We start from the raw sequence: 24415 nt of genomic DNA, 5'->3' as shown, positions 1-24415 counted from the left end.
ATCCTTACCTATCAGCAAAGGAAGCTTTTTGTTTTGCAAGGCGAAGATCGAGGTTGAGGGAAAAGAAGAAGAGGAAGAGGGAGGAGAATTTGATACCAGATGAGGAGGAGGAGGAGGAGGAGAAGGAAGAAGATACGGAAGAACTGAGGAGAAGAAGAAGAAGAGGAAGAAAAGTGCGCATTTGGCGCATAAATGAAGCATTGTTGTTTTTGTTTCGGAAGAAGAAGAAGAAGAAGAAGAAGAAGAGGAGGAGGAGGAGGAGGAGGAAGAACGCGCTTAAAATTTATCGCGTTATGTCAACTCCATCAGTCAGTGCTTAGTGTCGTTTTTTGTTTTTGTTTTTTAGAAGTACATGTACTTTACGCCCACAGCCCACAGTTCTGTGCCACAGCCCACAGTTCTGTGCCACAGCCTTACCATAAACATGAGAGGGCGCTCGCTCGGACATTGGAATATTGGTTGGTACCGCAAGATTCCCAGTGAGACTTGAAAGGAGGAGATATCTCTTGATATTTAGCAGAATTTTGTTCTCTGGACCTACTTGTGACTGTACAATATTTTTATCTGTCGATAATAGGCATTGCACTTCCGCTTCTGCTTCGGCGAGGTGAGTTCACTCAGTGGATGTAGACCAGACACCACGTATGTTCGTGTGTAGTGACAAAATGTGTAGTCCCAGCTGTTTGAATTGGTGTGATTACAAAGAGATCAATGTTCAACACGACACGACCTCTAACGTTAGACTTGTTTACTAAGTTCTAGTTCTATAAACTTAAGTTTATAAGTTCTAACGACAGTAACGTTAGTTACGGCAATTCAGGGATTTAGGGGTCATGTGCTATTTTGACCGAAAGATCGGTCTGTATCTGTCCGTCGGGGAATGTTCCGCGGAGACTGCGTCTGGCTTCACGGATCCCCTCCGTATACAGACCGAAGTCAATGATTGCGGCTCCTGTGTGGAGCAGTTGCGCACAGATGAAACGTTACGATAAACCAAATTTCAGACAGCTTTTTTACATTCATACAAGTTTGACATGACATGACACAATATGCAGCAATATTTGGGATAAATTTCTCAATTGTGCAATCGAAATACTCACATAAACTCGGTTATAACGCATAAATTTTATCGATATCGCAACATCGCCGTTCGCAAGCTGTAAGTCGCCATTTTGAATCTGTAAGCCAATCACATGCGAGGTACGTGTTTTAGTAAAACAAACACGTAGAAACTACCTTGCATGTGATTGGCTAATAGATTCATAGTGTATGTTTCTGCAGTTTGAACGTGACGACGCGACAGGCTGTGTTTTACGTTGAAAATTCTACTAAATTGTTGGATTATTCATTAATCTGGTGAGTGTAATGTATTCTCAAAAAGCTAATTTCACTATACAAGCTTAAATTTGCCGACCTAGGGCCGTGAATTAGACGCAATCGAGAAGTGTGAGGTACCTCACCCAATTTTCCATAGAGACAGTGGTTAAGAACATCCACACAGCAATGGGTACTGCAACCTTCCGTCTGTCTACGGAGGACGGCGTTAATGGCAAAATATAAAAAGAGTCCTCCGGACAGACGGATCTTTCTGTCTATGCGCTATCGTGACCTGACTTTAGTCTTTGACACTAGAACTAGATTCTAGATCTAATTGATATCTTAAGTTACAGAAATAGAGTAAGAACCAAACCCCAATTTTCGGCTGGCCTCCAAAATCCGGACACTTACCACTTATCACAAGCCAGCAAATTCTACTGTCACAACACATGCATATCACATCTTGAGTCTTGAGTCTTGATGGAGAAATCCCTATAGCAGCTGCAAGCACAGCTAGACTGGGATGGGTTGGTGCAGTGGCAGTATGTGATGGTGCACGTGATTATATCAGGATATGTACAGTTAAAACGTGATGCATGTGCAAGTAAAAGATGCTCTTGAATTACAGCATCCTGTCACCAATAGGAGGCTTCATCCTTCTAATAGCTGGAAGGGCAGCCTCTTGGAAAGCAGCCAGGGTTTGTGTTGTTACTGCTTGAGGTGGTAGACAGTTCCATATACGGATGGCTCGAGGATAGAAAGAAAACTTGTAGGAATCTATGGTGGTCACAGGTACTGTAAGCTTGAGGCTGTGGTCGTTTCTGCTGATGTATGTTGCTGGTGTTATGAAAGCTGGGAAGGAGATATTTACAAGTTGCTGCCGTATTTTGAAGAACATTGTGGATTGTACAAGGAGGCGACGTGTGTGCACGTGCAAAGGTTCCCATCTAAGCTGTCTCACGAGACTCGAAGATGATGTAGTTGTTCGGTAGTCCCGGGTAACAAAATGTGCAGCTGCTCTCTGGATTCGTTCAAGGTTTTCAACACACTGTGATGTGTAGGGATTCCAAGCTTCTGAGCTGTTTTCAAGTTTGGGGAGAACCAGGGCTTTGTATGTATTTTCTTTTACCGTCTTTGGACATGGTGCAAGAGTTCTGCGCAGCAGGCCAAGAGTCTTGCTGGCATTGTTGGCCTTTTGCTGGCAGTGTTCATTCCATCGGAGGTCTTTGGTGACTGTAATTCCCAGGTATTTGTAGCTGTCAACTCTAGGGATGGATCCATTGCATAGTGTAAATAGTTGTAAATGTTGGGTCTACGCTTTCTTGTAATGGTAAGCACTGCACATTTCTTCACATTGAATGACATAAGCCAGACTTTGGACCAGGTGGATAAGACCTCAAGATCATGTTGAAGGGAGATGTTGTCATCTTCTGAGTGGATGTCCCTATAGATAACACTATCATCAGCAAAAAGGCGCATAGTAGATTGGATGTTACTGGTAATGTTGTTGATGTAGAGTAAGAAAAGAGCTGGTCCTATTACGGATCCCTGGGGCACTCCTGATGTCACTGGCAGCCATGATGACCTGGAGCCGTTGACAATTACTGCCTGTTGCTTATCAGATAGCAGTGCCGTTGTCCAACGGAGTGTATACCCTGTGATTCCATGGAATTTTAGTTTGGTTTCCAAATGGCAGTGGGGGACACGATCAAATGCTTTCTGGAAGTCCAGAAAAGCCACATCTGTCTGTCCCCTGCATTGGAGTGTGTAATGTCCAGACTAACCTTCAACCGTCTGACCACTAATGGCCCAACTAATACCCCTAAGCTATCATCTGTCAAACACCCAGCCTCACACATTCCTCACTTCTACCGAACCACATTTTATTACGATAATGTATTTTCCATGTACTTCAGATTTGTACTGACCACCGAGACTTGCAATAAACATATCAGTTATCCTCCCAACTCTGGTCGAGTAAAGACTCATTTCTTCCAGCAAGCATTCTTATGTAGCTATATACCCACACAGCTATATTACAGAGTGTATGTGCCCAATCGTGTGTTGCTGAGATAAGTTGGGTGTTGGTGGACAGCTTCTGGCGAAATCCATGTTGCTCATTCACGAAGATGTTGTACCTAGAAACATGCTTGGAGGTGTTACTAAGCACGACATGCTCCATGACCTTGCAGCAGATGCATGTTAATGATATGGGTCGGTAGTTCCCAGGGATGCACTTATCACCAGATTTATGGACAGGTGTTACAAGGGTGTACTTCCAGTCAGATGGAACCTTTCCAGTGTTGATGCTCTGCTGGAACATACTGGCACATTCGTTCACCACAGGAAAGTGCCTGAGTCACCTCCACAAATCCATCTAAAATCCCAAATTTTGCCATCGAAAAAGCAGAATCGCCGCAACTTTTCCAAAGGCTAAAGGCTTAAGGCGCGCGCAAATTAGGTCAAATGTAAAGAATGAGGGTCGCTGAAAAAGCGCTAAAAATTGAAAAATTACGCCATTCTGTTGCAAGATTTTTCGCTTATCGTAAGGTCAGAGGTTGATGGTATCCTCAAAAACACAAAAGAAAAACAAAATCTCCGTACATGCCGATGCAGTGAATAAATGTACAGGGGCTAAATGCAAGTGCAGAGTCCCCAAAATTCGGACACGAAGGGGCGCCGCAACGTCCCCGATGCAACCTTGCTCCAACAAGGTATGGCGGCGTGGATTTTTCAGCGGTCTTGTATGCGTGTTGACATTGCACGCGTGTCCGAATTTTGGAGAGGCTGTCCGAAATTTGGGGAATTGACAAGGTGGTAATATTTGGGGATTCTGTAAAATTTTATGATCTATTTAACAAAATCAATATTGGGAAAAAGTAGGTTGATATATTTAACATACATTATTATAGATGTAATTTTGTAGAGTATTATTCGAGTTGAACAAATATTGCAAAAAAGCTTAAGTGTCCGAAAATTGGGGCTTTTACTCTATATAGTATATCTATTCTGACATGTTTGAGCTTCTCAAGTAACGATGTCGATGGTCATTGACATTGGCAATTGTCAGACATTGGGCTGGCATTGGCATTGTGAACCAAATAGTTCTAATTTGACAATTAATAGACTTCTAATTTCATGAAATGAGTATTGCCATTGGGAGGGGGCATGGCGGCATTGACTACACTAGACTCTAGTCGAAATTTTCTCTGAATATTATTGGATGCATAAAAAACCTGCACCAAGGTTCGACCTCCCGTGCCAAAATCAACAGTTCGACCGCACGCACCACACGCAAAAGCATAACGTTCGGTTAGGTCTTTACATGTATAGCAGCTGGTCAAATTGTGGACAGTGTTATGATTGAATTTCGAATGAATAATATGGGCGGCTTGCTTTACGGTGTCTAGGGTAATAGGAGTATTACAGACCCTCAAAAATTGCAACTATCCAGGGGTTTGCCCCGAGGTTTAGTTACCTCGGCATAGAATGATTCTAATTGATATTTTGGGCTACAGGATCATGTTTTCACATGTTTCAGTTTCTCTTCAAAGTACATTGTCATTTTGATGGAATTTGGCCTTAAATAAGGAAATTATTGCAATAAAAGTTGCCAAGTGCGCGCAGAAATAACAAAAAACTAGTATGACATTAGCTTCGCTCACTACTCATCGTATGCATACACGCCAATGCCTGGCGGAGGAGGCGCACGTTTTGCTGAAATAGCCAGCAAATGCCAAGTGTGATGAATTGGCACAGTTGTGGGGTATGCTGGCCTCTGTTTAAATGCTTACTGTGGGGTTTGGCATGTTACAGCACAGCCCCATTGATAAATGATAGAAACTTGACATGCGGTGGAACTTCAGATCAAACGCAAGTATCGCCTGAAACTCTGCGTTGGTGAGAATCAAATGGGAAGCTGCATTTGATATTTGCATAGGAAACATTGAAACATGAAAGATGAAGACAAAAGTGCCAGGAATATCCAGTTTCACTCTTTCTTTTGTCTCATGTGCTAGAAATGACCAATGTGTTTATACACTTTGTACAGCAGAAATTATAGACAGAGGAGTACATGTACATTCCCATTTCCACTTTGTAGTGAGAGATGCTTAAGAAAGAATACTGTCTCATGATTTACACTGTACACAAGCCTCTACTTGTACATATCTGGCAATATAAATCATTCAGCTGCCAGTTTACCCACTTTGGATCATTTGTAGTACACAAGTGTCTCTAGCCCAGTGTAAGCAGTGACTACAGACCATTTCATTTAAGAATTGATAGATTCTGGCAAATATTTGCTGATACAATTGTAGAATCTATATCACATAGGGATAAAATGAGATGCATGCAAACTTTGAAGAGCCCTGGGATAAGCTTGTTTAAATGTCAGATATGGCAATGAAATTCTTGTGAATAGGTTACAGTGAGTGTATCTGTATTGGAATTATGCAATGAATGTCTTAAAATCAGTAACATGTTAGAAACACAAGTACATGGGTACCCTGTATCAAACACTAAAAAATAGTACACAAATCACAGTCAACTTGTGGCCCTCTAATGCTGTACCTGTATACAAACATGTAAATGGTGATTGCTCTTTAAATGATGCTTAAGTTGATATCATTGCAGTGTGGTCAGTGCAGCATATTCCATTTATTTATAAATGTTTTTTGCTAGTCTGCTGACACACCCAATACAAGTCGTGTTGGTTGCATCCTGACATTCTAAGTCAGAGAACCAATTTTTGACACAAATCAACACCTGAGTGTACAATGTATCTACAGTACCGGTACTTGCAAACTATCTTTAATAGCACATACAATGTTATCTACTTTCTGAACAGAATTTAGAAATGATCAGAGATCAAAGCTATTTTCTCTACATCCGGAAGCAGTTCAACCAAATTGTGCTGAACCAGTTATTCTTAAAGGTGAAAAACAAGTTGTAAATGACAGTGTTAGAACTGGGGCTTGATTGGGCACTGAGGGGCATAGCAATTTTGGGCTGGGACCCAAATGGTCAAAATTTAAAACATTATGTGTTGTATTCATCGTACACATTCAAAATTTTACCACTGTTGTACCATTTTGTTTGTTTGTTTTTTAGTGATAAAAAAAATAACAATGAATTTTGATAATGGAATAATCGTGACTGGCTATTTTGAAGAAGGTAACAGCACATTGAGGCCCAGAGAAAAAATTACCTGGTGATCATTATAGAATTGATACCTCACATAAATTCGATACTATCATAGCAAGCAATCATGTTGTAAATGTTACTAAACTTTGCCCTTGAACAAATGTAATTTGTGATTGATATTCATCATCTTCATGAGAGTACAATGTTGATCATATGTAAAATACTAGTAGCCTCTTTGAACAACTTAAAAGACATATTTTGTAAAAGCTTTACTGGCACGTCTCTTGTGGCAGCATAATTAGTCAGACATTTTAAAACCTGTTCAGCTACCATGTGTTACATCAGGGATATTCTTCCATAGCAGAGAGTTGAGGCAATGTGTAAGCTTTGATGTACATTGTAATTCACCCTTTATTCTAGTAGTCTCCTAACAAAAGGAGAGAATAGAATATTTGTTCCACTCTCCAGTCAGAAATACACTTATATGGTACTTGTGGCATGTTTATGTACTGCTAGCAGTTTTGTCCATAGCAGGGTGCTACGTAACTTTATTATACCACTTGCCCGGTCGGGCAAGCAGATTCTCAATTTTGCTGCAAAACACTTGCCCCAACATTAATTTTACTTGTCCGAAAAGAAAGTAAAAAATGAAATAATATAGAAAATCATGTGTTAGTCCAGGGTTTAATAAAACACAATCATTGGAATAAACGGCACACCGATCAAGTGTTGCCTCTGCAGTGCATTGGGGATTCTTCATGTACATGACGTAAAGTAAAAGAATGTGTTAGAAAGTTGCTGAAATGAGATCTAGTGTGTTGCATCACTAAACAGCCATTATCTTTGGGCTTCTGTATGGTTGACTTTGTGCGTTTGTTGGGAGGGGGAGCAAGTGAAAAAAAAAAGTGACTTCAAAACTTTTTGCTTGCCCAATTCGGGCAAGCATTTGTTCTTAATGTTCAAAAACACTTTCCCGAATTTGATTTTCACTTGCCCCGGGCAATCGGGCAAGTGCTTATGTAGCACCCTGCATAGTATGAATCTGTTGTTAATTTGATTTTAGTCAGGCCCCGTGACTGCATTTGATCCTTCCATTCTCTAGCCAGGTCTGCTGCTCTCAGCATTTTGCCGTCAAGTCACACGCAAGGCCCAAACTGTAGGGGAGATTTTACTTTGATGCCAAGTTCGAGGAGAAGTCTGTATGAGCACCAAACGACGGCACCGCCCACCCAACAAGAAGACATCTGGAAGCCCAGACATCAATGCTACCTTCAAACCGATTGCTTCTAAATCACCCCAAGGTATGTCTCCCTTCAGGCATAACACGTTGCAGTTTTAGTTCATCTGTGATAATGTAATCTTGAGATACTTGTGATACAACTTCTCACTTGGTCATATCTACTGTAGATAGCAAACTGGACAGCCACAATTGTATGTAAGGCATGTTGTCCATGGTCATAGTGTATATGGTACTGACCTTGGTAGTAAGTGTTTAGCAACAGATACTGTAAAACACGATATATTTGCGGCATTAAAATTTTGCGAATTGGAGCTGAAGACCTTTCTCGCAGCATGAAATTTTCGCGAATTGCCACTGGCATCCAATGCATATTGTGTGGGCAAGAACTTTCGCGTGCATTTTAATTTTGCGAATGATGGCGCTCGCGAAATTCACGGAATTAAAATGCATGCGAACATTCCTCGTTTCACAGTATGCAAAGTGGTTCTCATGGTTTCAAGCATGGGGAAAATGCATGCACATGCCATGAAAGCCAAGATTACAAAAGCAAAGATTACAGTGGTTTTATTTTGACTTGATGTCATGCTGTAACCAAGTTGGGAATTCTTGCATGGCCCTTCCATTCCGTTGTTGTTTTTGTTGCTAGCATTGTTTTTAATTGCAGGGCTACGATTTTGAATATATTTTCATTCATTGTTATGTGAATATGTTGACTTTTGAGTTGCATGCACACTGCCTTGTCAGAGATATTTGTGTTTTCATCAAGTATAAGATAAAAAACAAATGAACAAGAAAACTGCCAACATTTTTTTTCTGTCCTTTACAAATATGTTTCTTTTCATTGTTTGCGGAGGAGAGCCAAGATATTTAACCAGGATATATATTTCTTTAATGTACATTATAAAACAAAGAAAGAATACTTTGGATTTCAGGAATTGACACAAAGCATCAGTGATTTGTGATTATTGTTGAAATACGAAAGGCAGAGAATGTATCGCAACAGTCTGGTGAAAAGGACAATCAACATCTTCTTGTTGCTTCAGTGTACAATTTGTCTCTTGTTTTAATTGTTTTAGTAGAACCTTGCGTTGTTGTCAGCATGTATTCCAACCTGTCAGTCAGTCAGATATTGCACTAAATGTGTGAGAGTAAGCTCATTGCAAGTGGTTCAGTTGCTAAACTCTGTTTGCAGTGCATGGAACTCAAATGAAGACTTTTTGACTCTGTGCTCAATTCCTCCCGGGCTGCACAAGGCATTCAGTGATTGTACATTGTGTCTACAGTACGCCAGCATGACAGCCTTGCCAATTACAACCCACCTCATGAGTGCCGTCAGCTTCCTGCATGATGCCCACTGTTGCCGTGACAACAGTGGTGGCAGTGGCTGTGTTGCACAAATATGACAGTATCTGAAGTTCTCTGAAAGCTTTGAGTAGGCTAAGGGAATGCGTTTGGATTTGGTGTGCAATCGTATGAAAGGATAACCAATTGAGAGGAAGATAATGGGAGACTCTTTCTATACTTATCATGCAGAAATACAAACTATAAATTGGGTGTTTCACTAGAAGCATGAGGTGCTGAACAAAAATGCCAGTCTGTTTTAGAAGGATGCAATGACAATGACACATAATTTTTATTGCTTTAAACCAGGTAAAATGTCATTGATTGATTGATACAAGTGTGAGATGGTAGTACATGTTTATATACCTGGGTATATTAGGGTGGTCCATGAGGGGTTTGAGCATGTCGCCACAGCATGCTCAAATATTTGTGCAACATCCTTGAAAGATAGCAACATGTTATGCCACACCCTCAAGAACATTATGAAGCATTCTGTGCATCATCTCATTTTCTGAAAACAGACTATTGTCTCATCCTGGACCATTAACTACAACCCCCCGCTCCCAAGATGTAGAAATAATTTTACAGATGCCAAAACCTGATGATCATCTACCCTCCTCTCAAAAGAGACCATCATTTTATAGTCTGTCATTGCTTTTGTGTGACATTGTGTTACTGCAGGACCAGAATCGGCCCGCAAAGCCAAACTTGCTGCAATTCACACTGCGCTGAATTCCGATCCCGTGGATGTGGCAGCGCTCCGCAAGCTGGCCATTGCCCGGGGTGGCCTGCTTACGGATGAGATTCGGAGGAAAGCCTGGCCCAAGCTGCTCAATGTCAATGTCTATTGCCAACCCCCCAAACTCAGTGAGTCAAATTGAGTTCAAGGACCCTGATCCTCTTTGGGAGTGTTGTCCATTTTGCCCGTACAATCTTCTACGCTGGACATGTATATAAGATTCCTTCTTCTGTTGATGCATGCATTGTCTTTTTTAGGCAGACGGGCTTGCAGTCTGTATTAACAAGATTTTTGGCAATATTTGATTATCCATTAGTGCCTCAATCAGGATCTTTAATCCATGTTTTTTCTGCTTGATATCAGTTCCTCATAAAGTGTAAATTAGTTCTGAAGAATATGGTTTATATGATCGAGCTGTTTGACCTCTTGAAACAAATACTAGTAGTCTTTTTTTGTTAGTTTTTTTTTTTTTTTAATTGAGCATAATTGCAATACTGTCACTTAAAATGAAGTGACATCATATTCCTAGCCCAGTCAGGATTACATGCACTACTAGCCAATCTACTGCAAGTTCTGGAAAATTGATGAGTAGCCAGGCATTGCATGTAATTTCTTTCACTCTGTGAGCATGTAGTCATGCAGAAGGTACATGTTCACACAAGATAAAAGTACATGCAGTTATGCTGTATATCTGTTGACAAAAGTGCACATTATTTTCAAATCCACTTGTCTCAAAACAAGCATGGGCACATGTTCATCACCTTGATTTAGTAGGCATTATGTTGCACTGGTGAATAATGACACAAAAACTACCAGACAGTATCAGATATACCTGTGTTTATTTTGCTGGTTATTCTTTTTTCTAGTTAAAACTAAAAGAACTGCCCCTCTCTTGTGTTTCGTTGACAACTGGAAACATGGAATCTTTCAAGCGCTGAGATTTTTAGGCTGGGCCAATTTCAGCAAAGCTATCCTTGTATCATTTTGTGGATGAAAGCCTCTACATATTTCAATATCTCAATGAATATTCTCATAATCTCAGTTTGGCTACTTTTAATACCAGAGTGCAAAGCTCGTGACAATATCCGCAAATACTGTAAAAGTGGATATTTTCGTGTGAGTAATTTTTCGCGCTCTAGATCTGTCGAATATGATGAATTTCTCATGTTTTTCATTCCGCGGAATAAAGACATTACATAGTGGTACGAATCAGAGCAAACAATAATCGCATGCCTTTTTTTTCGTGGTAGCTTCTGGTCAAGCGAAATGCAAAAAAATTTCCACACCGCTAAATACAATATTCCATGTTTGCGTTATTATGCGAAACAATGTGAGCGTTTCTTAGGCTTGCCAGAATGCATTGAAATTATTAAAATCTATGTATGCAGACCAGATGGTTGATAAGTACCTGATATGAATGCTCAGTTTATGTGTGAATGTGTTTGGCCTATATCTTGACATTTATCATACTGAGGTTTTCTCTCCTTCCTTGGTAGAAATGCCTCTGGAGGAACACAGAGATTACAATCAGGTAGTACTCGATGTCAACCGTTCTCTCAAGCGGTTTCCACCAGGTAAGCCGACCTCTCTCATTGTGTCTTATACTATTGACTGATGCATCTTAAAGGACAACGTCATCTACATTTATTTCTATCTCATGAAGAAATTGAAACTACAGTAACTTTATCAGAGATACCAGATGATGTCATTCAACTTAACATCTACTTTGCGGTACTTTCCCAGTTTTGCCCTTACTTTTGTTAATCTGTTGCATTGATTTCACCAATTCTTCTCAAACATTTTTTTTTTTTGGGGGGGGGGGGGACGGTAGATTTCCCTCCAGTGTAGTATAACTGACAGGAAAAATCTACAATGACATTGAAGGATGGTATGCTTTCAAAAAAATAAAAACAAAATAGAATCATTCGGTGTGGTCCCAACAATAGGGAGCTTTATATTTTAGACGCGCGGACGTTCAAAGGAAAAAAACATGATCTGAGCTTGCGCAGTAGCGCGCGTAAAGTCAATCTATTTTTAGCTTGCGTCGCCTGAGTTGTTTACTACGCGTACTGGGCTATTTTCACGTCCGCACAGTTTGCGACGTAGAGAGCTTCTTCATGCACTGATCATATGGGGGCGCGATTTTATTTTTTTATACGTTGCGTCCCAGCGTAATCTAAAGGTACTTTTCCACACGACGCAGGGAGAGGAGAACGTCCAGCGCAAGCGTCGGCTCAAACGTCCGCGCGTCAAAATCTAAAGCTCCCTAATGACAGTTAGCACATGACATTTTACATCAAGTGTTGTTAAATAATCTGTGACCACATATGACAACAAAATGGCAGTCGAATGCATTGATATTTTTCTTATGTTGCGCTTGAATACCCAAGAGTACTGTACTCTAAGAGGTCAATATCTTTCTTGATTCCATTCTTTTTATAAGTTTCTGCTACTGTGGGCCTGTCATTCAATGATACATGTATAAGAACTGTTGTTGTCCACCATATTCCTTAAAGGAATGCGGGATGAGCAGCGTGAGGTTCTACAGGATCAGCTTGTCGACGTCATCGTCCGAGTGCTCATCAACAATGATCAACTGCACTACTATCAGGTCAGACATCATTGCTTCTCTGTAATTAAGTAGGATTTGAATCTTTGCGGTCCCCCTGTGATCCCTGTGGAAGGTCTCTGGACCATGCCTACAATATGCTGTCTTTGCCCTTGAGGACTGAGCGATGTTATGGCTTCATCCAATCATTGAGCTCTGCTCAAAACTTTGGGGTTTTTTTTTCTCTTTTTTTTTTTCAGTGTCATAGTTTGTGAGTTTCAATCGTATTTGAATGATTTGGTCCAAAATGTCTTCCCAGTGGAATGAGAGCAATATAAGTTGATTTAGTCGTTGATCAGCTAGTACTCATAAATTGCTTTCTTGAAAAATAGCACACCTGCACTGTGAAACACAGACTTTAATAAAAGATCAAAGTAAAACTTTTGACACAATTGTGACAAATGTTTTCTCATTCTTTGGCAGTGGAATAAGTGATATAAACAAATGTTTTTTCTTTCTTTCTTCTTTGTATGTCCTTTCCTAGGGCTACCATGACATTGTGGTGACATTTCTTCTGGTTGTCGGCAAGGAAATGTCATTTGCCCTTGTCGATAAATTATCAACACATCACTTATGGTGAGTTGCGACTCTGGCATTTGATATACATGGTACAGTCAGAAGATGTTTTGTGTTGAAATAAAGACATTTTGCTGATTCCAGTGTTTGCACACTGTCTTTCCCCCTGAGATTTGCAGCATGGTTCAATGGGTATTGGCATAGTTGTCACACTGAAATGTTCCCTGCTTACCAGGGGGGTGTTTCATGAAGGAACTTGTCGGATAAAATATCTGACAAGTCAATTATATCCGACAAGTTTTGAGAAATTCTTTAGTCTGATTGGCTGATTTCTCTGAACTTGTCGGATATAATTGACTTGTCGGACATTTTATCCGACAAGTTCCTTTATGAAGTGCCCCCCAGGTGATGGTGATTTCAAATATATGAGAGAATCCCTGTGAGGATTGCCGAATTAACCCGTTGAGGACGGACTGATTTTGCTACAACACGCATTTCCCATAGACCCTTGCCCGAGTATACTCTGGACTCGTCCTAAACGGGTCAAACAAGAGTGGTGTACCGAGTACTACACAACCATTGAAGACTGGAAGCAAAAGTGAAATCTGTATCACTACAGAATCAGCCACAACCATAATCCTACAGGGTACTAAACTGGCTGGTCAGTATTCGAAGTGTTTGTAAGGTTCTCCAGTCCCTTAATAAATGATACGCAATCATGATGATAGCTGATTGATGGTTGTTCCTTGTTTTGAGTACAGCGACTTCATGGATTCCACCATGGACAGAACCAAACATATGCTAAACTACCTCTTGCCAATCATCCGGAAGGCCAATCCAACCTTACATGAGTTCCTTGACAGGTAATGCCACATCACAAAAACTTATGTAATTTCATCCCTCATCCATCTGTCTGTCTGTTTGTCTGTCTATCTATCTGTATCCCTGTAAATATGTATACATATGTATGCATTCCTATATGTGTTCATATAATGATGCATATACACACAAACACAGTACATATATACATACATACACACAAACACTTATTATGTAAGTACATATGAATGCATACATTACATACATACACACATACTTATGTACATGTACATACATATGACAAGCTTGATCACAAAACAAGTTAACTCCATTCTTGTCAATTTGAGATATTTACAATTAAACCTGTGAAAAAAACCCAAAGAAAATAAGAAGAAAATGTGTTGTTTCTTTTTATCATATCATTAAAATTATTTTATTATTTACACAACATGTGAAGTACCAGTAGAAAGGCTTTATTCTACTTTATCTGATGGTGGACTTACCTTAACGGGGCATGGTCCCGGTAGTGTAGAGGGCGCTGTTGATGATACTGCCGATCACCGTTAGCATTGATACGAAGATTACCGAAGATGAGCTGTCATCAAGAGTAAAGTGCGTAGGTGTTGCTAAGTAACGTTGCCTTTGTTGTCTTCTCTGCGCATCGCGCAGTCTGTAGTAATGCCAGGGTGCGTGCATATGTGCTTGTTATTATGACATCACAAAAGAAGTTTGCTAAAGCTGTCATCCCCCTCAGCCGAATCATGAGCCGAACTGTGATCGGACCACTGACTACAGTGAATCGGACTTCTTCTTACTCGGGGAAGTGGGCCAAAGCGTAAGCGCTAAAGAGGAGTTGATAGCGTAGGTCTCTATAGGAAACTTGCGCCGTGCGCCCGCGTACGCATTTGACTAAAACACTGGGACCATGCACCTTTAATGTTTGAAATTGACACTTAGTCCATTTTGCTCTCTTCATGTATACAAACATGCATGCACATACTGTATATACATTCATATGCATACAGACACATGTATCTCTTTATGCATGCAAAACTCTTCTGTGTATTTAGGTTAAAGGTAGTTTGATTGAGAAGCAGTACTAAGTGAGTTGTCCCTTGAGATTTCCAAATGTTGTGTGTGAAGTGATATTGGAGAAAAGCAGGAGCTTACCCAGATATTGTATCCCTCTGATGTTAAACCATGACAATGCTTTAAAAAATTGACAATAAGATGTTGAGCGTTTAAGCTTTTACATCATATTTAGTCTCAAGGGCTTCCCATATTGGTAGTACTTGTCTGATGTGGCTGAAAAGGTTCATAGTTTTGTTAAGTTCCTTTTTTTGTTTTGTTTTGTTTATGTACCTACAGATCTCAAGTCGGTACAGTGTTTGCACTTGCCTGGCTGATCACGTGGTATGGTCACGTCCTGAACGACTTTCGCAGCGTGGTCAGGCTGTACGACTTCTTCCTGGCGTGCCATCCTCTCATGCCGGTTTACCTCGCTGCTGCTGTAAGTATTTGTGGATGGATGGCTGGATTGATGGAGTGACTGACGGATGGATAGATGGATGAATGAATAATTGGATGGATGGATACTTGATAGTTGAATGGATGGATGGATGGATGGATGGATATAAATACTTGTAAAAATGGCATGGCTGTATTACTGACTCAGTTGTGAGGAATGCACAATGCATACGGTAATCATGTTTGGTACAATGAAAATGGTGATGGTGATGGTGATGGTGATGGTGATGATGATGATGGTGATGTTGATAGCGATGGTGATGGTGATTGTGGTGGTGATAATGATGTTGTAATAATGATGATGATGGTGGTGATGGTAATGGTAGTGATGCTGTTGGAGGCAACGTTCTCGCCAGGCGTTTTACGCGTGGCGGGCGCGCCACGCGTGAATTGTGGCAGCCAATTTTGCGCCACGCGTAAATTGTGGCGATCAATTTTGCGCCACGGGTAAATTTCGACTACCACGCGTAATTTTCAGAGTTTTTGTTATCTTCCTTCCCCTTTTTGTAATGTTTCCCATTTAAAAAAATATATATATCTTTTGCAGTTTCCTTCGAACGCATGCTCGACAGTTACTTGCTCGGCGCTCGCTTTAGCGGCAAGATCATCGATCGTGTGCGATGTACCCGCATCGCACGCAGTCCATTACCGATTCCACTTTGCTTGCCAGCATACGCAGGTGCACAGTGAGCGCAGTGTTATACCACGTTCACCGAGATTCCGGTGCAGAAAATTTACGGGCGCTTCTCTCCGATCACTGTGAGTTGCCACTGTTACTACATGATTGTATGCGCGCAATCCCCGGAGCACACAGCAGATCGCAGATCGAGCCATGTGCGAGTGATCCAGCAACCAAAGCTGCCAATGTTTGGAAGCACGAACTAGTATTGTACTCAGCAGCTCTAAAATTCGTATTTTTTTTTATTTCATACGTTTCAACCTCCCTTTTTTCGGATGTTTGCCTTTACTTTTGGAAATGAACAGCGGTATCAAACAATCGGCTCCGTAAGATGCTAAAATTAATGTCGGATGACCTCTTTGACGTTCAGAAATGAACAACAATAATACTCAACTCCGTACAATGATAAAACAAATGTCTGATGTTTGCTCTTATGTTCGAAAGTAGATAGCAATAACATTCAGCTCCGGAAGATGCTAAAATAAATGTCGAATGTTTGCTTTGACGTTCGGAAATGAATAACAATAATATTCAACTCCGTACGATGATAAAATAAATGCCGGATGTTTGCTTTTACGTTCGAAAGTAAATAGCAATAACATTCAGCTCCGGAAGATGCTAAAATAAATGTCGAATGATCCCTTTGACGTTCGGAAATGAATAGCAATAATATTTAACTCCGTATGATGATTAAATAAACATCGGGTGTTTGCTTTCACTTTCGAAAGTAAATAGCAATAACATTCGGATCCGGAAGATGCCAAAAATTAATGAATGTCAGATTACTGCTTTTACGTTTGGAAGTGAATAGCAGTAACATTTGGCTCCGTACGATGTTGAAATAATTGTCAGATGATTCATTTCACTTTCGGATGCGGGCAACAGTAACTTTCGGCTCCGTACGATAATAAAATAAAATAATGTCGGATGTTTGCTTTTAAATTTGGAAATGAATATAACGGAAATATTCTGTTCCGTTCATGCTAAGATAAATAACAGATTGTTGCTTTTACATTTGGAAATGATTAACGGTATCAATCGGCTCAGTTAGATGCTAAGATAAATAACGGATGTTTCCTTTCACGTTCGGAATTGAATAAGGATAACATTCTGCTCTGTAAGAAGCTAAAATGAATGTCGATTGTTTGCTTTTGCATTTGAAAATGATTAACGGTATAACAATCGGCTCTGTAAGGTGCTAAAATACTTGTAAATGTTGGATGATTGCTTTTACAATCAGAAATGGTAACTTTCGGCTATTTACAATGCTAAAACAAATGTCGGATGTTTACATGTTAATGTCTACAAAATAATGCTCCCACTTTCTCATTTCAAACGTAAGTTTTGACCACCAAAATAGGCATCAACTTTTATAACAATCTCTAAACCTATAATATGTTAAATCCTAGAACTCAGAATAAGCCATACGTTTTTATATATAGGCTTTTTTTATTTTATTTGATTTTAAACATCATCATTTTCCCAAGTATTCCAATTTCTTTTCCCATGATTGAAAACAGACTGTCTGCCATAACGATGATTGCTAAATGTCTCGCCGTGTGTGGGTGTGCCGATGTGCGAGACACGTGCCCTGTGCTCTTGCCTTGTTTGAGGCTACTTCAAGTTCAATGAATCGAATGCGCCGCAGCTGCGCTTTATGGCTTGATTGCGGTAACAGTTTACATTCGATACGAAGAAATCGTCATGTCTTGTACACGAGCAAAAACAAAACCAAACAAAAACAAGCAAGCAAACAAACAGACAAGACATAACAAAACAAGAAACAAACGAATGTTGATAGCCAAATCATCTCCGTATGTAGTGGACCGTCACAGTTCATAGATGAAATTCTTTCAAACTTTGAAAAGTAATACACAGTTTTAATGAGCCTGAAATTGTCGTGATTTTACTGTCTAATCGGGTAGTGGCTGCATATCACATACTCGTAGTGAATTTCTGTCTGCAATCGAGACGTGTCCTTTCATAATTATTGTCTTTCTGTGATTCAATAAATCGAGTGATTGATCAATCCCTTTCTATAGTTCAGGAACATCTAAAATAATCAGGTATACACTATTATCCCGGATTATGATCGACTGTTCGATGCTTCTACTATGGGCCAAAAGAAAGACTAAATTAATAGAATCATGATCCTTGTAATGATTCCTTTAATTGTACTCTCGAGCTAGTTCTTCGATCGATATTTCCAGGGTATTTACACTCTGTTTATTAACAGAATTCTAGTGTGCGCATTCTTTCGTTTGGCACCTGCGTCTAGCACCTGGTTTTGTGGAAATTTCTGCGAGGGGGGGGGGGGGGGATGTCAAGCGTCTCTTATACAATCTTTCGCTTCTATTTGTTGTCGTATTTCCCCCTTATTCTTTGCTGGCAATCAACAGTTAGATTTAACTTCACGAAGGTTGCTAGCACGTGGTTCTTTGTGTTGTGAGGGAGACATGTACATAATTTTTATTTTCATCATTCATTGGAGGAGAAATACAGAAAAAGAGGGAGACAAGAAATAAGAGGAAGACGTATGCATGTTCTCCTAAATTGCGTGATCTTTGAAGTATTATGGAAAAATTGACGAAAGAATAAAATGTGATGCAAACCTACACTTTATTACTTGATAAGTACTAACGATTATAAACGAAATCATAATTTCGGACTCTATGAATGCCACATTTTAGTGACATAAAGCGTTGATATAGTGTGATGTCACGGACTCTGCGATCAGTTCGTTCCACTCATACTTTCTTCTTTTAAATTATTTTCTTTTTTTTCTTTTCTCTTAAATTTCGCGATTCTTGAATGATAAAATAAAATACACTCTAGATATCAAAAGTCACATTCTCAGCGACGCAAGAAAGCTTTGATAAAACGCAGCTTTCATATAGCGGGATGCCGGGCTTCTGTTATCTTGTTGCACCGATATTTCTTCAAATCAGTGTAATCCTTAAAATAACTTAATATAGCGCAAAAGAAAGTATGAAAGCAATTCAAACCCTCACTTTATTAAGTGATAAGTATCCACAATATTGTCATAAAAGAATCGATAATTTCGGAGATATTTTTGAAGTCACATTTAGTTCCACTAATACTTTCTTCTTTTAATCTTTTCTAGCTGTTATTTTTTTCTAAATTACGCCACTCTTGACATAAAAAACACAAAGGAAATTATATAAATGCGATTGAAATATATGCTTTAGTTACGTGATAAATATCAACAATTATGTCATGAAAGAAAAGAATTTCGGACACTTAAGTCACTTCACAGAGACGTTTAGTTAAACTAAATGCAGTGTTGATAGAGCATGGATGCTGTTTCGTTACGACAGTTGCACTATTTTTTCTTCTTCATCATCTTCGTTTTCTTTCCACATTCTTCTAAATAGCGTGATTTTTTAAAGACAGAAAAAAAAATGAGACGAAAGGAAATAGTGCACAGATGCAAACCTTCACTTTAGTTACATGATGAATAACAACAATTATGTCATTGTATGATGAAAGAAAACATAATTTCGGACACTGGAAGTCACATTTTCAGCACCGCAAAGTTAAGCTATAAACGCAGCTTTGATACCGCGATGCCGTTTTGTTATACTTGCATCAATATTTTCTTCTTTTTCTTTCCTTTTTCAAAACTTCTTCCTTTGCTCATTTTTTCTTCTTAATCGTGTGAGACTTGAAATAGAGAAAGAAACAGACAAAAATAAAGGATGAAAGCGATGCAAACTTGCACTTTATTACGTGACAAGTATCAACAATACTGCATTAAAGGAAAGATAATTACTACGACTTTTAGTCACGTTTTCAGCAACGCAGCTTTTATGGTGGGTTGACGCTTCGTTATAGGCTAGTAGCACCAATATTTTCTTCCTTTTTCTTTTTTTCTTCAAATCATCATATCGAAATTTAAAAGCAAACATCCGACAGTTGTTTTAGCATCGTATGGAGCAGAATATTACTGCTATTCACTTCCGAACGTAAAAGAACTCATCTGACATTTATTTTAGCATCTTCCGGAGCTGAAAGTTATTGTTATTTAATTTCGAACGTAAGAGCAAACATCAGACATTTATTTCATCATCGTACGGAGTCCAATAGTATTGTTATTCATTTCAGAACGTCAAAGGGATCATTCTATATTTATTTTAGTATCTTCCGGAGCTAAGTCTTATTATTTAATTTCGAACGTAAAAACAAACTTCCGGCATTCATTTTATCATCGTACGGAGTTGAATACTATTGTTACTCATTTCTGAATGTCAAAGCAAACATCAAACATTGAATTTACTATCGAACGCAACTAAATGTTACTGTTATTCATTTCGAAATTTAAAAGCAAACATCAGACAGTTATCTTGGCATCGTATGGAGCCGATTGTTACCGCTGTTCGTTTCCAAAAGCAAAGGCAAACATTCGACTTTTTGGGTGACCCCGGGCCATCGTTAATGTCGAGTCCTGCATAAGACCTGTTAAAAACGGAGGAATGATTTCGGACACTTTTACTCCTTTAGTTCCATTTTTTTTTAGCTACGAAGCTGTAACGTTATAACGCAGAGTCGACAGTGCGATACCGCACCTATTTTGTCCCTTTCTCTCTCTCTTTTTGTTTTGTTTTGTTTTTGCATGCTTCTCACGCACGCGCATGTCGGTGTGTAAGCGCCGTTTCTTCCCCCGACGACCCGACCACGTGTTCAGTTTGAGCCACCACGTGTAAATATTTCAAACTACCTGACGGCACTTTTCCGCCACGCGTACTTCATTTTCTGGCGAGGACGCTGGTTGGAGGTGATACATGCATTGATGATGTGAATGATAATAATGGTAACGATGATGGTTATAATGATAATGAGAAGAATGAGTAATATATCAGAAACACAAACTAAATACTAATTGCAGTTTTCATAGTGTCTTCCATGCCTTTGTAAGCATCTTAATTGTATGTAGAAAGGAGACAATGTTACCTCTGAATGTGCACCTTTAATATTCCAGATTGTCTTGGAGCGTGAGAGCGATGTGCTGGAGGTGGAGTGTGACATGCCCTTTGTGCACAGTCTCCTGTCCCGCATCCCAGACAACCTACCCATGGAGGAGTTGGTCGTCAAGGCGGGGGACCTCTTTGTGCAATACCCCCCTCAGGAGATGGCCAAGGAGGCACAGCTCCAGTATAAACAAAGGTGGGTGTGGCGGCGATGTTCTACTACTGTCTACGCCATATATCTAGGGAGTCTAATTTTTTTTGCGAATCAGGGCCCCATTTTATCAAAAGATATAATCGATCATAAATTTCCTTAACACACAGGCTGCCGTAGACTTATGATAGAAATCAACTATATTATCAATTATAAGTCTTCATGAAACAGGGCCCAGGACTTCTCTACAGTTTTGCGAGCGGTTGAATCCGTTATTATGGAGTACGACAATGAACAGAGAGAGTGCATGCATACATGTTGCAGTCATGCCGGGATGAGAGTTAATATTTTTGTGTGTTTTTAATTTTGCGAATAGCGCCCGACTCAAAATTTGCAAAAATAAAAACCTCGCGAAATATTCGGCCTGTACAGTATCAGACTGCATTTAGCTGATAATTCATTGAATGAAGTGAATTTTTTCTGTCCAATGGGATATTATATAGATGATGACGAATGTTCCACCCGAAGGGTTTGAAATGCTATTGAGGGAGGTTATACGTCCCTCGACTTCGTCTCGGGACTTATAGCCTCCCGAAATAGCATTTCAAACCCTGAGGATGGAACGTTTGGTACATGTTCCCGACAACAAAAGTCATCATCTGTTATATTATATGGGTTAGTCAAATACGTCAAATACGTCAAATACGTCAAATACGTCAACGTCAACCACCAGCACAACGCACTCGATCGCTCGCGCAGAGCCAAATTCACTGTGCGCGCGGTCCTAGGCCTTCTGTCATTTGTTACGTGAAAATGTTTTCCCATGGGAGAACATTACAAAAATGTTCTGCCCATGGGCGAACATAACGAATATATCTCCATCATGTGACTGTGTTTAGCCAATCACTAACCGGTATTTGACTAACCCATTTAATGTACACAAATATTTAGAATGTTTAGGAACAAGAACCATGTAGTAATTTGTTTGTTAGTTAGTTAGTTTGTTTGTTTGTTCAGTATCAGGGAACATTATAAGGTTGGTAGATAAAAACATCCAAGAAATACTGACGATGATTATATTATAAAATCTTTAAATAGGTTTGTCCCTGGGAACAGAACAGCCATGATTCTGTGGTAAAGTAATTGCATGTAACATTACGGGCCCTTTTGATTTTGAATAGGAAATGTTAGTTCTGTGCAATTTGTGTAATGTGCCAGAGCCACAACGAATATACAGAAAAGATCCCACATCGTTTTTCTACATGTGAAAAGTAGGATACAAACTTTACAAAGTTATCTGCTTCACGCACACCTCAGAAAACAGGTGAATTATGCAAAGCCCTTGCAGTTTGTTCCATGTGACGAGCAGTATTCAGGAAATGGTCTCGTGCATTGTGTCATACAGGTCGATGAATGTTATGAGTGAATGAATGGATCAGTGGTGTAAAACATTGCTTATGTGTCTTTGTGTACGTGAACTCAGCACCAGCATCAACAAGCACAGAGAGCTGGAAGTGAGGACTCTGGGCCAGAGGCCGGACGCTGTCCTGAGAAGACTACGAGAGCAGCTAGGCGGGCCGGACAACCAGCCAGGGCCCGCTGGGGCCCGGCAGGGCAACAAGGTGGTCAAGATGGCCGTCTGGGCCCTGTCTGCGGGCATCGGGGCGGCTGCTCTGGTTGTTCTCAACAGTGCAATGGAGTACTGGGTCTGAGTGGGCAGGTGTCAATATTTGAGTAATAATGTGCCATCCATCCAGAAGGCAGGGTTGATCCAAGGTCCTGTACTTGCATGGCTATGTACTCCCAATGAATCTCTGCTGTCAGAATGCACAAACACTGCCAATCACAACATGCAATGTTTAGGTGATGATTATCTTTTCTTCACGTCCGATTTGTGCACTTGTGATGTTTACGTAGGTAGAGGCATAAAGTTGACATTTGCAGGAAGATGGAAATATATACATGTAGCTACAATTTGGTATCATCAAAGCATTACTGAAAGTACTGCCGAAAAAGAAATTGCCTCCTTCACAGTTTACCTGTCATGATGAAAGGTATACGTGAGAAAAGCCAATTAAAGTTTGCTCCAAATACAAATGAAGTGGATTTGGAAGACTTGTATCTATGCTAGAAAGGACCAAATATGTGTATGGGCACATTGGATCATCAGGGTTATATTTCGTCTAAGAAAGAGTAATCCACCAGGCTCTTGAATGGTCAGATCTTGGTACGTGAAGCAATTCTCTTGTCTGGACAAATGTATACAGGCAAACCTGTCTTAGCAGCCACTCACTTATTGTGGCCACTGAAAAATCCCCCGCACGAAATTGCTATCTTATAGAACCTTTATATAGCAGTCACCTGCCTTTAAACGCGGCCAGCGGCCACCATTTTGTATCCTGTGGTGAATATCTAACTGCGTATAGTGGCCACAAAAATTTAGCTGAACCGTTTAATCAACCATGAATATGTTGGTTGTTACGTTCATTGCATGAATTCTACCAAGTCTTATCAAAAGAACAAAAGTAGGCTAAAAGAAAATTTGAAATGAAGTTAATTGTTTAAAAAAAAAATACCCCATCTTATAGCTGCTCATGCAAACTTATTTGATGTTAAATAACATGTGGTATTTTATGGTATTACATAATGCAAGTGTTGAAATTGAAAATGGCCACCGATTTGCTTTTAGTGGCCACTTTTGTTTTTTCCCTTGGGTGGCCACTATAGGCAGGTTTGACTGTACTTTGAAAGTGTTTTGTTTTCATTTTGACAGACGTCAGTGAAGATTGGCAATATCGCTTGTGATGATCTCCCCTACTGATGTTGGGAGGATGTATTCAATATTCCAGCACGTTCGACTAGGCAAAGAATGTGAGACTCTTCTCCTGGCATATACCTTACAAGATGAACAATGACAGTGGAGGCCCACTAGTATAAGACAGTATAAGATTTAGTGTTTTATAACCATAGATGTCTATGAGACAGAGTAGATACACACTGGTTTCGTTTCTTGTGTCGTTTTCCTCATTTAATGAACTTTAGCTTTATCTATGTTCTCAAAAGAAAAGATGCACGGCAATTACGACATCCATAAAGTGAGTTCATAGAAACTAAAGATGAGTGATGGATGGCCACTACATTTAGGTTGAGTGACTCTTACTCTGAAACATAAATTCATCAAGAACTGCTAGTTTCAGAAAAAGTTTACAGTGTTTGATGTTTTCACACTGATGTGATGCTCTCCAAAGATTCACTATTACAGACATTTCCCATATATCTACGGTATATCTGTCCAGTTGAGAATAACATGGCCTTAAAAAAAAAAAAAAAAAAAAAAAAAAAAAA

At 39.7% G+C, this 24415-nt stretch overlaps 1 protein-coding gene across 1 annotated transcript; it reads left to right on the top strand.

Annotated features, from left to right (window-relative positions):
* The first annotated feature begins 509 nt into the window (after positions 1 to 509).
* LOC139730856 (TBC1 domain family member 20-like) lies at positions 510 to 22914 on the top strand. Its single transcript, XM_071641731.1, has 10 exons — positions 510 to 607; positions 7569 to 7763; positions 9725 to 9910; positions 11279 to 11356; positions 12299 to 12393; positions 12875 to 12966; positions 13668 to 13769; positions 15094 to 15235; positions 20931 to 21115; positions 22554 to 22914. Exons 2-10 carry the CDS (start codon positions 7664 to 7666, stop codon positions 22780 to 22782), a joined length of 1209 nt encoding a protein of 402 aa, XP_071497832.1. The 5' UTR covers positions 510 to 607; positions 7569 to 7663; the 3' UTR covers positions 22783 to 22914.
* Positions 22915 to 24415: the final 1501 nt, after the last annotated feature.

Source organism: Diadema antillarum, unplaced genomic scaffold (genome assembly GCF_040938485.1).
Source record: "Diadema antillarum isolate AM-2024a unplaced genomic scaffold, OU_Dant_1.0 seq00000340_RagTag, whole genome shotgun sequence".
NCBI classification, from domain to species: Eukaryota; Metazoa; Echinodermata; class Echinoidea; order Diadematoida; family Diadematidae; genus Diadema; species Diadema antillarum.
The sequence above is the reverse complement of the archived record's forward strand: the minus strand, read 5'-3'. Positions and strand labels throughout refer to the sequence as shown.

Excerpts from the sequence above, each read along its gene's own strand:
- LOC139730856 (XM_071641731.1), top strand. The coding sequence starts at position 7,664 with ATGAGCACCAAACGACGGCACCGCCCACCCAACAAGAAGACATCTGGA. Across the intron at positions 15,236-20,930 it reads CGGTTTACCTCGCTGCTGCT|ATTGTCTTGGAGCGTGAGAG; the intron begins GTAAGTATTTGT and ends TTAATATTCCAG. Across the intron at positions 21,116-22,553 it reads CAGCTCCAGTATAAACAAAG|CACCAGCATCAACAAGCACA; the intron begins GTGGGTGTGGCG and ends ACGTGAACTCAG.